The sequence below is a fragment of the Gymnoscopelus microlampas genome (genome assembly GCF_963454915.1).
Source record: "Gymnoscopelus microlampas genome assembly, chromosome: 5".
Lineage (NCBI taxonomy): Eukaryota > Metazoa > Chordata > Actinopteri > Myctophiformes > Myctophidae > Gymnoscopelus > Gymnoscopelus microlampas.
In genome coordinates, this window is record NC_139942.1 from 22,155,853 (window position 1) to 22,170,314 (window position 14,462).

General features: G+C 41.8%; 3 protein-coding genes across 3 annotated transcripts; all 3 read left to right on the forward strand.

Moving 5' to 3' along the window:
- Positions 1 to 516: 516 nt before the first annotated feature.
- On the forward strand, positions 517 to 4,423 carry mterf4 (mitochondrial transcription termination factor 4). Its single transcript, XM_084057073.1, has 4 exons — positions 517 to 635; positions 2,384 to 2,816; positions 2,924 to 3,108; positions 4,019 to 4,423. Exons 1-4 carry the CDS (start codon positions 609 to 611, stop codon positions 4,409 to 4,411), a joined length of 1,038 nt encoding a protein of 345 aa, XP_083913199.1. The 5' UTR covers positions 517 to 608; the 3' UTR covers positions 4,412 to 4,423.
- A 1,784-nt stretch (positions 4,424 to 6,207) lies between these two features.
- Positions 6,208 to 7,656, forward strand: LOC311045266 (putative G-protein coupled receptor 148; the record flags this gene model as incomplete). Its single annotated transcript, XM_084057074.1, has 1 exon — positions 6,208 to 7,656. One exon carries the CDS (start codon positions 6,208 to 6,210, stop codon positions 7,240 to 7,242), a length of 1,035 nt encoding a protein of 344 aa, XP_083913200.1. The 3' UTR covers positions 7,243 to 7,656.
- Positions 7,657 to 11,711: 4,055 nt separating this feature from the next.
- On the forward strand, positions 11,712 to 14,181 carry LOC311044984 (putative G-protein coupled receptor 148; the record flags this gene model as incomplete). The annotated part of the gene is made up of 4 exons (XM_084056793.1): positions 11,712 to 11,980; positions 12,084 to 12,344; positions 12,746 to 12,908; positions 13,780 to 14,181. The coding sequence occupies 4 exons, from the start codon at positions 11,712 to 11,714 to the stop codon at positions 14,179 to 14,181; spliced, it is 1,095 nt and encodes a 364-aa protein (XP_083912919.1).
- Positions 14,182 to 14,462: the final 281 nt, after the last annotated feature.

Genomic DNA, 14,462 nt, shown 5'->3' on the forward strand with positions numbered 1-14,462 from the left:
TTTTTTTTGTTTTTGTTTTAATTTTTACTTTCATATTGTAATTATGTCATGTATCTCCTATCCAACAACTAGCGTTATTATTTTAGTATGCAATAAAAAATGACAATGATTTTATAATGGGGGTGTTTGGGGGGGGCCACCCCAAAAAATCTTGCTTAGGGCCACGAAAATCCTAGGGCCGGCCCTGACCGAAGTGTCCAGGAACCCAAATGGGTTCTTCTGAGAGTTATGAGGGTCCTTGAAATTAAAAGGTTTGCTTTCTTACTTTGTTTTGTTTTTCCAAATTTTTCTCTCATAAACATGCATTTTGTCCACTGTTACAATTATCTGACATGGAATTACGTCAGCGAGACGTCATTGCATGACTGTCATTGCGTGGTGGTAGAGACGCAAGCAACATATAAGCGGGTGGTCACCATAGAGTTGTTTCTTAATTTTTTTTGTGAAAGTGAAATATCCGTTATATTATACCTCTATGGAAATATCTTACTGGAAACACTTTTTAACTTAACTCGAGCACAAAATAAAAACACTGCACCCTTTAATACCGGAACGTTGGCCACGTTATGCCTTGTTGAAAGAGGGACGTATTTCCTAGACGGACAACCATGAGTGTTGCTGTTCCTTTACGACAGGTCAGTGAACTATTTGTTTTAAATCTTCATTTTGTGGTTTATTTGTTGTTATCAGAACAGAGGTTTCCCATCGTATCAAGCACGTGTTTTCTGAATATCGCACAGACGTTTTGTTTTAGTAAGTCAGCACGCAACCTACCGCAATAACCTTGATATTCAGTTGCTAACATTACATCTCTGCGTTTACCTTGTACCTTTTACACTTACAATGTCTCAATCCACAACAATGACTATTTTTTTCTCTACTGGCTATCCAAAACAATGTAATGACTTTGCTATTAGAGAGGCTTGGGTCGTAAATTACTAGTAGGCTAATGTGTCGATTTGCAGTGGTGTAAAAGTAACTTAAGTACATGTATTCAAGTACTGTACTTAAGTACAATGTTGAGGTATTTTTACTTTACTGGAGTGTTTCCAATTTTCAATACTTTTGCTTCCACCCCACTGCATCTCAGAGGCAAATGTACTTTTACTCCACTACCTTTATTTGAAAACTTGAGTTGGTTATTTTGCAGAAATAAATTATTATATTATAAAACATACATTATCCACTTGAGCCCTATTTTATAAATAGTCTATTTGAAAATAGCCGAAATTCAACCTCAGAACGCGTCGCAATGCGAGCTTGTAGATCTGCTATTCAAACATTTTAGTACTTTTGGCATTTTAAGTATTTTGATGCCAATACTTTTGTACTTGTACTCAAGTAACATTTTGAACACAGTCCTTGTACTTGTAACACAGTATTTTTACATTGTGCTATTGCTACTTTTACTTAAAGGGTAAGACCACTTTGGTAGAGGTTTGGGTTGTGTAGTTATCTTGCCATGATGTAACTCCAAAGGTGGGCAAGAAATCAAAAATAATTGCCCCATTGATTAGAAATTGATAATTCAAAATATGCTCCTCATAGACTTACATTGTACGGTAAAACGGCTCTCAAAGTCACTCTTTTAGCCCATAAATGAACCCAAACATAGCTGATTCAGACAATATAGAGCATCACCAAACCCAGTACTGTTTGTTTTTTAAATAAAAATGTCAACTTCCTGTTGATTTTACCATTTAAAGATCTGGATCCGGATCCGCAGATCCAGTCCAGGTTTTCTACTTATTAAAAATGTCAAAATCAACAGGAAGTTGACATTTTTATAAAAAAAAAAAAACAGTACTGGGTTTGGTGATGTTCTATATTGTCTGAATCAACTTTGTTTGTGTTCGTTTATGTGCTAAAAGAGTGACTTTGAGAGCTGTTTTACCGTACAATGTAAGTCAATGAGGAGCATATTTTGAATTATCAATTTCTAATCAATGGAGCAATTATTTTTGATATCTTGCCCACCTTTGGAGTTGCATCATGGCAAGGTAACTACACAACCCAATGAAGAAGGTAGTGCACGCACATCCCAAGTCCAGGTGCTTAGACAAACAAAGTATAAATGAAAAAGAATAAAGTCTGCACACTGGTGGTTGCGAAAAGCTCCAGAGTTTTATTGCTCGTCAACGTTTCCGCCTGTTCAGGCCTTCATCAGGACATATATCATATATATGTCCTGATGAAGGCCTGAACAGGCCGAAACGTTGACGAGCAATAAAACTCTGGAGCTTTTCGCAACCACCAGTGTGCAGACTTTATTCTTTTTCAACTACACAACCCAAACCTCTACCAAAGTGGTCTTGCCCTTTAAGTAAAATATCTTAGTACTTATTCCACCACTGTCCATTTGTTCTATCTATCTATGTTGCAGGTTCTTGGATGGACCCTGAGAAAGACCACACCCCAACTCTTCCGTCGGAATGGATTTGGGATATGTCATGTACCACAACTTGTCTGCTGCAGACTCATTTCCTCTCCTAACCAGGGAACCCTGCAGTCGTTACACAACAACCAAGAGCTATCTCTGTTACCTGGGCAGCCGGTCACAGAGCTGTCACTGCAGTCTTTAATTGACATGGGTTTTACGGACACCCAGGCAGAACAGGTCTATGATGCTGTGTCCAATGCCAGGGGACAGAATGCTGCAGAACATGCCCTCACAGCGCTGTCAGCTCTCTTACTCTTGGGCCTCAACTCTGAAACTGTCCTGAAGGTCCTTGAGAAATGTCCAGAACTTTACCGCCTCAAGGACTCCCACTTTAAGCAGCGCATAGCGAACCTACGGAAATTAGGCTTAGTTGAAGGTAGGTGCAATCACAATCTTTGTGTAATTTTATAACCCAGACAGACTGTATTTGCAACACATCTTGCAGGTCAACATCACAGCATTATCTTCCTTTACACCATTCAGGCAGTCTCCAGAGAGTGGTATCCTATTACCCCCAGATCCTGACGCTGACAGCAAAGAGGGTCAAATGCGTGGTGTTGTTCTTCAGAGAGAAGTGCCTGTTTACTGGCGAGCAGGCCACAAACATCCTCAGAGACAGTCCGTCTGTGGTACACGAGGACCTGGGTCAGCTTGAGTACAAGTTCCAGGTCAGTTTCACGAACTAACGGGGGATAAATGGCAGCAGCATTCTTATTTCTTTTGTTTCCCCTTTTTCTTTTTTGTCATTACTATATTTAACGAAATGACATAAAGCAATGTATTTGAATTGAAGCTGTTGCATTCAGTCTTTGATTTTGATTTGATTTAATTGCTTGAAACCATCACAATACACTTGAAAACAAGCAGAAAATAGCACAATAAAACAGAATAAAGACATAATAGATACATACATAACAAGAGATAATAATGCAGTCAATGAAAAAATAAATCATTAAAACAATTACATCAAATACTGTTCAAACAATGAGGGATGTGTTCTTGTCTAGATCACTGGTTCCATGTTATCCCACCAAGTTGAAGACTTCCTCTAAATCTGACTAAACATTAACTTAATATTTTAACTTTCCTTCTAGATCAGGATTGAAAGAAATATGACTTGTTTTTACATACACACATTATTATGAAATACAGTAACGTTTTTTTATGGTCATGTTAGATTGCTCACACCTATGCGTGTGAGCTGGCTGATATGACTTATCCGTTATCACATTAATTTATGAACCAATGCTGATATGTCTCTATTGTTACAGATTATAAGGGGATGAACGGAGAGTGAAATTATACATGATTTTGGTTGAAATATGCTGTGGAAATAAGTATGTTCCAGGGTGCCTGGTGGGTCAAGTGCACTGGCCATAATGCTGTTTCTGTCCTCAGTTTCCTGGTTCAATGCACTCTGCTAGTTAAAGCATAAAATGCCAAAAATATATGTTAAACAGGAATTACGTTTATTCCACTATATCAGTGTTTCTCTTTCATGTGCTGCTTTCATTTTGGACACTTAGGTTTTAACGATGCACTGTACATTAACACACTCCTCCTCATATCTTTCTGCAGTATGTCTACTTCCGCATGGGCGTCGCACAGAAGGAGATGGTGAAGTCGAAGCTGTTTCGGTTCAGTCTGGAGGAGGTGCGCTGTCGCCACAGTTTTTTGGAGCGTAGGGGCCTGTACCAGACTCCAGACAAGAAAGGACAGACCCTCATCCTAAACCCCAAATTCAGCGACATCCTCGCAGTTGACCAGGACACCTACCTTGAGGATGTCGCTAAGGCGACAGCCGAAGAGTACGACGTGTTTAGGAAGCTGATGGTCAGAGAATGGCAGGAAGAAGAGCAGCAGGAGATGGACATGGACGCTGGTAGTGGTAGTGATGATGATGATGAGGAGGAGGAAGAGGAGGAAGAAGGGGGAGGGAGGAGTGGATACTTGAAAAAGAGAAAGAAATGAGGACATGGGGTATTGAAAGAAATGGGACATTTTCATAACAGTATAAAGTTAATATATGTATTTCATAACGGTATATTAACACTAAAAGGAATAAAGAAATATATTTAAACAGTTTGAACTGTTTAGTTTCATCAGTAGTTGCTACCACAAATTCCAATCCTGTATATGGAGTTGTTTAGATTATGTAAACAACTCCATATACAGTTAACAGGCCAGCATGGATACTTAGGAGCATGTCCACGTGGGATGGCATGGCAACAATGTCTGGTGTTTAAATTTCTGTTTTAGGTATATTTTTTTCCCACAGCGCAGAATGTGAAGAGCTAAGTGCTTTAAAGCGCCACCCTGTTTCTATGTGACATCTAAGTGGCCGTAGCTTTCTACATCCCTGCATTATCTCTGAGTCAACAGGGACTACATCAGCAGATAAGGCTAGTGGTCGACCAAAGTCATACAGAGAAGCCATTGATTTATTGAAGCACTATGTCTAATGGATCAGCAGCTCTCACATGTCTGTGCTCTGGACGACAGGTAAGAAAAGCCACGCTCTATTTGTGTTGAGGGGAAATGATTTCAACCAAACATTACCTAATGTAAATCAATAATGTTGTCAATAGGTGTACCTGTGCAATGTGGGAAGAGGATTCGAACATGGAAGGAAATGAGTTATTGTATAGACTGTGGTAACATCGTGGTAGTTTGTATTGTTGCCCAGCCAAAATTGACTTATAACTTAGGGTTTAACCTTGGTTTTTGTAATTTGATGGCACCCCTTAGATCTTAGTGTGATTTTATGTCCAGTGAAAGATATTTTCATCCTCTAACCTGCATAATTTAATCTTCCATTTAAATGTATATATTGTAATGTACTTTTTATTTTTAATTACAAAAATGGAACAAAGTTCAGTTTGTTTTTGCTGCAGTTAATTTGCTTGTTCATTTGAATAATGCAAAATTAGTTTAATTAATAGATGTACTGTATATACTTATCTGGATAAGGGCTTATTAAAAGTCAGGCTGGAGATGTTTAATTAATGTTTTAGACTTTAGACTTTGTGGAAATTCCTTTCCACATCACTTTGCATATCAGACAACCGTTCATACAGCAGCACGCGGCAATAAAACAATAACAACATAAAATGACAAACAGCAGTACAAACACAGACCTATTCAGCGAGGCCTGTTGTTTCAGGCGACTATGACTGCGGGTATCAGGCTTTTCCCAAAGCTTTTTCTGCGCCTCTGTGTTCAGTACTAGCGTCCGAAAGGCATTAGGGTATGTTGGTGATTGAATAGGTGTGCGATGTCCTGCACTTTTGAGATTGCAAGGCGTGCAAAGGCTTTATCATTTAGCTCTACTAGGTTGGGTGTGGAGAGACTAATTATCCTAACAGCAGTTTTCTTTTATGCATGTGTCTTTGGCCCAGTTAGTAATGGATAAGTAATGGACGACATGTTTGTTCTGTCTACACTTTAAACAGCATATATCATGATGGACTAATGAAAGTACACATGCTGTAGATTTTAATAATGTCTATTTGTGTGCTCTGAGTGATGAATCTCCATCAGGTGTACAACTATGTTTGGCCACTCACATGAGTTAATTAAGTTGCCTGGCCTTCCAAATTTAAATTGACTTTTAATTTTTTCGTTTAATGTAACCACTACTGCCTAACCATAAGCAAATATTAGTGGGCCTTTCAAGTTCTGGAGCTTGTGTATTGTACATTTAATTGCTGATGAAAACATTATTTCAAATTCGTTTTTCCATCTGCAGGAAGCCATCAGAGAAGTAAATGACATCTCTTGACATACAAAACTGCCTTGCGGCTCCCTCCTCTCTCCCGGACCAGCAAGACCAGATGACTGCTGTCATGAATAATATTATGGTCAACCTCACAGAGGAATGGGTTGAGCTTGTGCAGGATTTGCACCTGGGGTACTTCATGATTCCTGCCACTGTCATCACGCTGGCAACGTTGATCGCCAACCCTGTCCTTCTGGTGTGCATCTATCTGTCCCGTGCCCTGCGCCAAGAGACCCGCTACCTGCTGCTGGCCAACACCCTGGTGGCGGACACATTCTTCCTCATTCTCAACCTGATCACTGTGTACTGCAACAACCTGGGAGCACAGATGCCGCGGCAATTCTGCGAGGTGCTCACGGCGGCCACTGTCACCGCCTACTGCGCCGCCATTTTCACCGTCACCCTCATGGTGATGGATACCTACGCGGCGGTGCGCTGGCCTCTCCACTACCGCGACCTCCTCCCGCCCGCCCGCACCCACCGCATCCTGGTAGGGATGTGGGTGCTGTCGGCTGTGTACCCGGTCTCCCTAGCGATCGTGACGGAGGTAAGGAGGGGGGAGGACGCGCCCGCCAAGATGGCCTTGTGCCTGGCCCTCATCTCCCTCGGCTTCACAGAGGGGGGAGAAATGGTGAGGTTGCACGTCTACTTCTCCGTCGGAGCGATCATCTGCACCACTCTCATCCTGTACTGCTACATCCGCCTCTACATGGTGACCAAGACCCAAGGCATCTGGCAGAACCGCTATTCCCGAGCCCGTGTCACATTACTGGCTCACGGGGTCCTGCTCCTGCTCTACTTTTGCCCCGGGATGGTCTTCACGGTGGAGCTCTTCCTGTTGCACAACGATAGGATAGGTCATGATCTCCGAGTGTGGATCAGCACGAGCAACATGTGTGTTTTCATGCTGCTGCCCCGGGCCTGCGCTCCCTACTTGTTTGGACTGAGGTACAGGGAGATCTCCGACACGCTGCTGCAGCAGTTGCACCGTGGCAGAAGACTCAGTCAGACCACTGTGGCTTAGACGCGGAACTCTACCTTTTGTGTGTCAGTCATACACACATCTATGAAACTATTGATGGAAAGACACGTTAAACCTCACTAATAAAATCCAGCTCTTGGTGTCATGTATTTATTTTGTGTGTATATTCTCTGCATTTCACTGTAAGAAGTAATGTGAAAACTGTTCTGCATTTGTGGTTTGGATTGGTTCACCTCAAATCCTTTATTGTGTGATGTGGCATTTTCGTTCAACATGACGTATATTGAAGTATTTTGCCTGTAGTGGAACCATTTCTGGTAACTATCCCTTGATCCTTGTTTCTTCATTCAGTGTTTTGTATGGTGTTTTGTGGAGGCCTGTACAGTAGTTTTCTTGTATTAGTTTTGAAGGACCTGTTAGTACTAAACAACCCTAATTAAAACTCTGCAAAACGTTGCTGTAGTCCAAGTTTATTTCGTTTTTTGGGATGTTCTGTACACAGGATATTTCAGATTAAAAAAAAAAAGAAGCCATAAAAAATTATCATTGTTAGGTAAAAGGCCATGTAAAAGCACTTTGGCCCACTTTTATGACCACCATCTCAAAGCACTTCACTCCATATGCCCCAAAGCCTTGTTTGCCTAAAACTAGGTGTCCAGGGATACCGTTATCAAATGGCTAATCGATTTGACGGTCTGAGGCGCTAGGAAAAACAAGGTCCTCTCAGCCAGTGTCAGTCCAGCCAGGATAGTACAGCTGTTAAGCTCATTATATGGAAGGTATTGTGCATTTTATGATAGAAGCATGACACTTTCAGGATATCATCTACATACCTCAAGGTTTGATTTCAGACGTGGAAGCACTTTTAGATTGACCTCTGGTGACCTTGAGCGGTCATTGACCTCAGAATTGCATTTTTGCCGCTTTTTGCCCCATTATTCTCCATTACAATAATATATATGCTTGTTAAAATGACTGTTTTGTTCTAATACATGAAAAATGAAAGCTAATAGTCACTCTACAGAAATGGTGATTATTACTATTACGATAGTTCTGTTATGACATTGTAATGACATTAAAAACATCTATTAGTGAGAGAGCAGCAGCAACATAAAGAAAAACAACATTGTTAAGAAAGTGCTAATGCATTCAAAGTGCAATATTGGTACAATGCTATTCAAAGGTGCTATTCATCTCATGTTGGTTTTGGTTTTGGGGGCAGTATATGGTGAGCGTTCAGGGGGCAGATCTCATATGGAAGGTATTGTGCATTTTATGAAAGAAGCATGACACTCCATACAGTGTTTCTATATATCATGAAGTTTGTTTTCAGACGTGGAAGCATTTCTGAATTGACCTCTGAAACTTGTCAGAGGCTGTACACATTTCGGGCTGTCAAACCATGTTGGAAACCCCCATAAGGCCCATGTTAAACCCAGAAATGTTGTTTTCTGTAAACCTTTATGATTAAAATGTCATCTAAAGTTTGAGTTTGAGTAATAAGGCATAATCAGCAAATGAATCGCTTAATGAGCTAATTACCTGGAAATGACTAACATTTTGCATCCAGTTAACTTATAAGGTGACTTAAGAGTCAAAGTCCATGTTTGTGATGGCCAGAAATGCATCTATTATCATGGTGAAGTCATGCAACCTTTCCTCATTTGCACAATTTGCATAAAGTATGTAATAAATAGGCCAGTGGTTCTCAAACTTTTTCATGTCAAGGACCCCCAAATTGACACTTATTAGCCCGCGGACCCCCATTTCAAAAGATATGCCAGGGACCCCCATAAGAGAATTTTTTTAACGGCTCTAGCAGTGATTCTCAACCATTTTAATTTCAAGGACCCCCAGTTTGACATGCATTAGGGCTACAGACCCCCATGTAATGGCATTTCTAGCACTTGGACTGCAATTTATATTGTAAAATCTATGTCAATTTAACTCTGAGAGTGTACAAATGGAACCAAATGGACCCGTTAGGGTCCATTTGGTTCCATTTGTACACTCTCAGAGTTACAGACCCATAAGGGTCCATTTGGTGCCTAATCTATCATTTAGCTGGGGACCCCCTGGAACTCCCTCAAGGACCCCTGGGGGTCCCCGGACCCCACTTTGAGAACCAATGAAATAGGCCCCAAACCAGGAAATAGTCATGTTTTAGCTTGTAGCCAATTTAGAAAGGTGCTCTAAGAGACTAAGTCTATTTTTGAAAGACCAGAAATTAATCTCTTGCCAAAAAAAAAAGCAATTTATCTGGATGCATGTCCATGTATCGATTCTCCACCTTCTCACCCGGATCCTGTGCTCACAACCCTTGTACACCTTGAGAAATCACTGAAGATCTTTGCCATTAAGTATGAACCCCACACTGGACCTCAAGCTCTATGTCATGACATGTATAATCCATTTGAGTGACTGGAAGTGCGACATAAGTCTGGCATCATGCGGGGTGGCTCATAAGGTAGAGCAGCCTCTTGGAATCCGAAGGTTCCAGGTTCCATCCCTGGCTCCTCCTGTCTTTGAGCAAGACACTGATCCCAATGAGCAGGTAAGGGTATTGTATGTTTCCTCTACCATCGGTGTGTGAATGTATGGGTGAATATGAAGTACATTGTAAAGTTCTTTGAAGAGTCAGGAAGACTATAGGCACTGTTTAAATGCAGTCCATTTACCATCATCCATCCCGGCATGATGCCTACTGGCACTCCGATGTCATTCCTTGGTTGCAGTGGAACATTGATGAACATTTCTGGGATAAAAGCATTGCTTGCGGTGGCTTCATTCTCAATGGTAAATCCTGGACAAAATACACTGTGCTTATCGGATGCTTGTGGTTGTCCTCCTCCAAGAACCTGTTAGGATGTGATACTGTCTCCTATCCTGTGAGAAGGGCCAGGTATATGCTTAAAGTACTTGTAGAAATGACTAGTCTCAATACAGTGCTTGGGGAACTTGATGCCACGCACAGTGACCTAAAAGATACCAGTGCAGAGTTCTTCTTCGCATTATATTGACATACGAATATGATTCTGCACACAGTATACTGCATGTTCATCTGCAGGTCATTTTGTGGAAGGCTGCAGATCAGAGCGAGCCACTTGCAGAAGAAAGAGACATCACTACATTCGGGTAGGAGGTTGCTAAAGGAGGGGCTGTCATGCCCGCTGTTTACTCCCTGGCAATGGCTCCAGCTGCAGCTACAGAGCATTGAAGGCACGCAGCGAAATAAACTGCAGATACCATTCTGTAAGACTGACTATGTATGTAATTGTGAAGGAGGTGAGGTCCACTACAACCCATTCACAAGAAGGAGGGCCATATCTGAATGAGTAGAGAGGCCACCTGGGAAACAGATGGTCCCAAGTTCGATTCCCAGCCCTGACAATGTGTCGGGTGTATATAAGCAAGACCCTTAATCCCTAAGTACCCCCCGACCTCATGTCTGACCACTTGAGCAGCATTACTGAAGCAGAAGTCTGAATTTTGCCATGGTCTAAGATGAAGACAACAAAGATGAGGAGGCTGGAGGGAATAAGGAGAGAGATGATGAAGAGAGTGAAAAAGACCATTGAGTGTGAGATTATGATTCTAAGTGTACTCACTCATGCTCATTATGGTACCATTTTTGTCTGTGTCTCAGTGGAGGGCTGTGGACAGTTGCTTACCAGTGACATCATCAGTAGGCAGGTTTGGTCATTTCAAACAAGATTTCAATTCTTTAATTTCATTTTTTATTAATGCGAGAACAATGGCTTCTATTATAGCATGCAAACTTTCCAGGAATATAAAGCCTGCCGTTTATATTAGCTTGGATTCCCCATCGATGTCACTGGTAGACAGGTTTCTGACAGAAATAGTACCATATCTCCCACCATATCCTTGAACTCCTGCCATCTGGTAGGAGGTTTAAGAGCATCGGGACAAGCACCAGTACGCGGTCCAAAAGTTTCTTCCCCCAAACCATCAGAACCCTGAACGCTCACCATATACTGCCCCCAAAACCAAAACCAAAATGAGATGAATAGCACCTTTGAATAGCATTGTACCTATATTGCACTTTGAATGCATTAGCACTTTCTTACCAATGTTGTTTTTCTTTATTTTACTGCTGCTCTCTCTCTCCTAGATGTTTTGAATGTCATAACAATGTCATAACAGAACTATCATAATAGTAGTAACCACCACTTCTGTAGAGTGACTATTAGGTTTCATTTTTCATTTATTAGAACAAAAAAGTCATTTTAACAAGCACATATATTATTGTAATGGAGAATAATGGGGCAAAAAGTGGCAAAAATGCAATTCTGAGGTCAATGACCGCTCAAGGGCACCAGAGGTCAATCTGAAAGTGCTTCCATGTCTGAAATCAAACCTTGGGGTATGTAGATGATATCCTGAAAGTTTCATGCTTCTATCATAAAATGCACAATTGGTTTGCTTAACAGCCTTACTAGGAAGGGAAGGTGGATGGATTGAGGTGAGAAGATTGAGGCTGGCTTACAGTGATGACGAGTGAAAAGGACCTTGTTCAGTCTGTGCTGTGTGCCTTTGGCAGCTGGTACAACAGCTCTGGCCGTGCTGAGAGACAGCTTCAGAGACATATCCGTCTGTTCAACGGCACTGATCTTTTCTTGAGGCAGGTTGAGCTCTTCACCAAGGAATGGCATGTCTTCCTGCCACCGGCACACTCCAGGTTACTGCAGTTGGGTCCCATCTTAGGTTTCCTGGCAGTCTGCTTGGTTAGTCCTGTCATCCTGGCCAAGATCCTAACCAGGTGAGTCACAGTTACTCCACAAACACATTTTAGCCTGGAAATAAACAAGGAAGTATGTCATATTTATTCAAAACATTTATTATGTTTTATGGCATTGTTCAAGGCCCCAGATGCGCCAGGAGACACGTTATCTCCTTTTGGCCAATGCCTTGTTTGGTGACCTGCTCTTTGTGTCTGGGTACGTGCTGAGTACCTGTCTGAACACAGCAGGGGTATTGATGTCCGACTGGGCCTGTGCAACCGTGCTCTTCCTGCTGGGGGCGGTGTACAGCTCTGGGATCCTCAGTACCCAGGCCATGGTGCTAGACACCACTGTGGCAGTGCTGGTCCCGCTGCGCTACTTTGCCCTTTGGCCCGTATCCAGGTACTGCTGCTTGCAACCAAGGCTTTATGTTGGCTTTCAGTGTTTTTCATTATCCATTTAACCCTCTCTGTTTGTCATCACTTTTGCTCTGTTATCGAATACCGTATCAGTCTTTCTGTTCAGATTTCTTTTCTCAAAGGTGGTGTAAGGGATATTGTTTAAGATAGTAATCCGTGCTATTGAGTTTGTTCACTTAACAGGGTTTCCCTGTCTTTCCAGCTTTTCAGGTCAGAATACCAATTTGATCCAATGAGGGGAAACATTTATCAGATTACATTTTATTATGTTCCTATCCAAACTCAATTCTATAATTCTATTTATTTTTGTCTATTGTGTATGTATATCCCTTCTCTCTGTTTTTCTCTCATACGCACACTCACTCACTCACTCTCTTTCTGTAGGACCAAGAGAGCAGTGGTGGTGATCTGGGCAGTGTCGGTGGTCTTTCCAGCAGGCTCTGTGGGGGTGTTCATGTGGTACAACGCTACTGCACCTTGCTCCCTCCATATTTGCTCTCTGCCTCTGCTCCTGGTTCTCACAGTCAGCCACTCAACACCCATGCAGGTGCATCACTTGACAATCAGAATATCACTTGAGCTAGAGTTTGCCATTTGACCATTTCTCGCAATCGGAAATCCCTTCACCGGCCAAGTGGGGTTTGCACATATAGTACAAGGAATTTGGCTTACACATCGAATAGATACAGTAATGATGCTAGAGATAGTATTAACCACTTTTTACCTGGCTATTTGGGCATGTCATTATAGGCCAAAATCTTCAAAACAAAAATGCATTGTGAGGCTATTTTTGCAATTCGTTGTATGATGTTTATAGGGCTTAAGTGGTTAAAAGTATACAGTTTCTTTTAAAGAAAACCACAAACTTGGTGCACTGGCTCTAAATGGCTACTTAATTGCATATAGGCCTATACTGGCCAAAGTGAAAACATATTGCACTTTATTTCACTGTGTTGATTTTCTAAAAGTATCATTGTCTTTTGGAACCTTGTGTGTTGCTGCTATAGCGGCCATGCACAGAATGTTTGTATAGCTCTTTTACTTCCAGTATGGCTGCCTGAAACCATCGTAACCACTTTCAAAAGAAAAGGCCAATTTATGTGCTGTGGTAGGGTAGGTAAAAACGTTTGCTAAAGCATACATTACTATTGCACTGTGACTTATTCACAAGATCCAGTAATCAGACACCACATTATTACATTTATGTTGTTAACTAATATTTCAACACATACCAGTTGTTTTGCACATTGCAACTGTTGTTTCTTCCAACATAAATGAATGGACATTCTAAGCATTCAGTGAAAGGCCTCTGTTCTACTGTACTGTATTAATTTTGACTGTAATGTTTCATGCACAATAGTTGATAAATTCCTATACTGACCAATCACACTCTATTGTCTATTCCATATACACACTAGATATCTATGCTTCTGACCGTGGCGGGTATTATGTTGATCCTACTACTGGTCTTCGTTGGTTACGTGGTCCTGCACTGGCGCACGCGCATGGCCCGTGTCTGGAGAGGTGAACGATCGTCCCGGGCCAAAGGCACCTTCCTCATGCACTATCTTCACCTCTTCCTGTCCTTCTGTCCCATGCTGGTTCTGGCCATTGAGCTGCTGCTCTACAGCCACCAGGGTGCCCTGAATCCGCAGGCTGACCTGTGGGTGTCCCTGGTTGTGTGCAACGTGCTGGTGATGCTGCCCAAGGTCCTGGCTCCTATCATGTACAGCTTGAGATACAGGGAGCTGCGAGGGGCCGTGCTCAGCTTTTACGGTCTGAAGAAGCAGGCAGCAGTCACTCCTGTGAACACGGAATAGACTTGAACTATGCTGCATTAATGCATGTATTCAGCCAGTGGCTGACTTTTCAGTGTCCAGGTTTTCTTTAGAATATGGACACTTTTTTAATTAATACAGAAATACTATAATTTTTTATGTGTAGTACACTGGCATAGACATCATGGCACATTTGAAGTCTATTAGTGTACATTTAGGGCTATAGGTCTATGTGCTTCTAGTAATATTAGTGACCGGCTGACCGCTCATGTTCTATGTCCATAGCAAAAAGAGATTTGACAAAAATGTCCATCACAAGCCGA

Excerpts from the sequence above, each read along its gene's own strand:
- mterf4 (XM_084057073.1), top strand. The coding sequence starts at position 609 with ATGAGTGTTGCTGTTCCTTTACGACAG. Across the intron at positions 2,817-2,923 it reads GAAATTAGGCTTAGTTGAAG|GCAGTCTCCAGAGAGTGGTA; the intron begins GTAGGTGCAATC and ends TACACCATTCAG. Across the intron at positions 3,109-4,018 it reads AGCTTGAGTACAAGTTCCAG|TATGTCTACTTCCGCATGGG; the intron begins GTCAGTTTCACG and ends ATCTTTCTGCAG.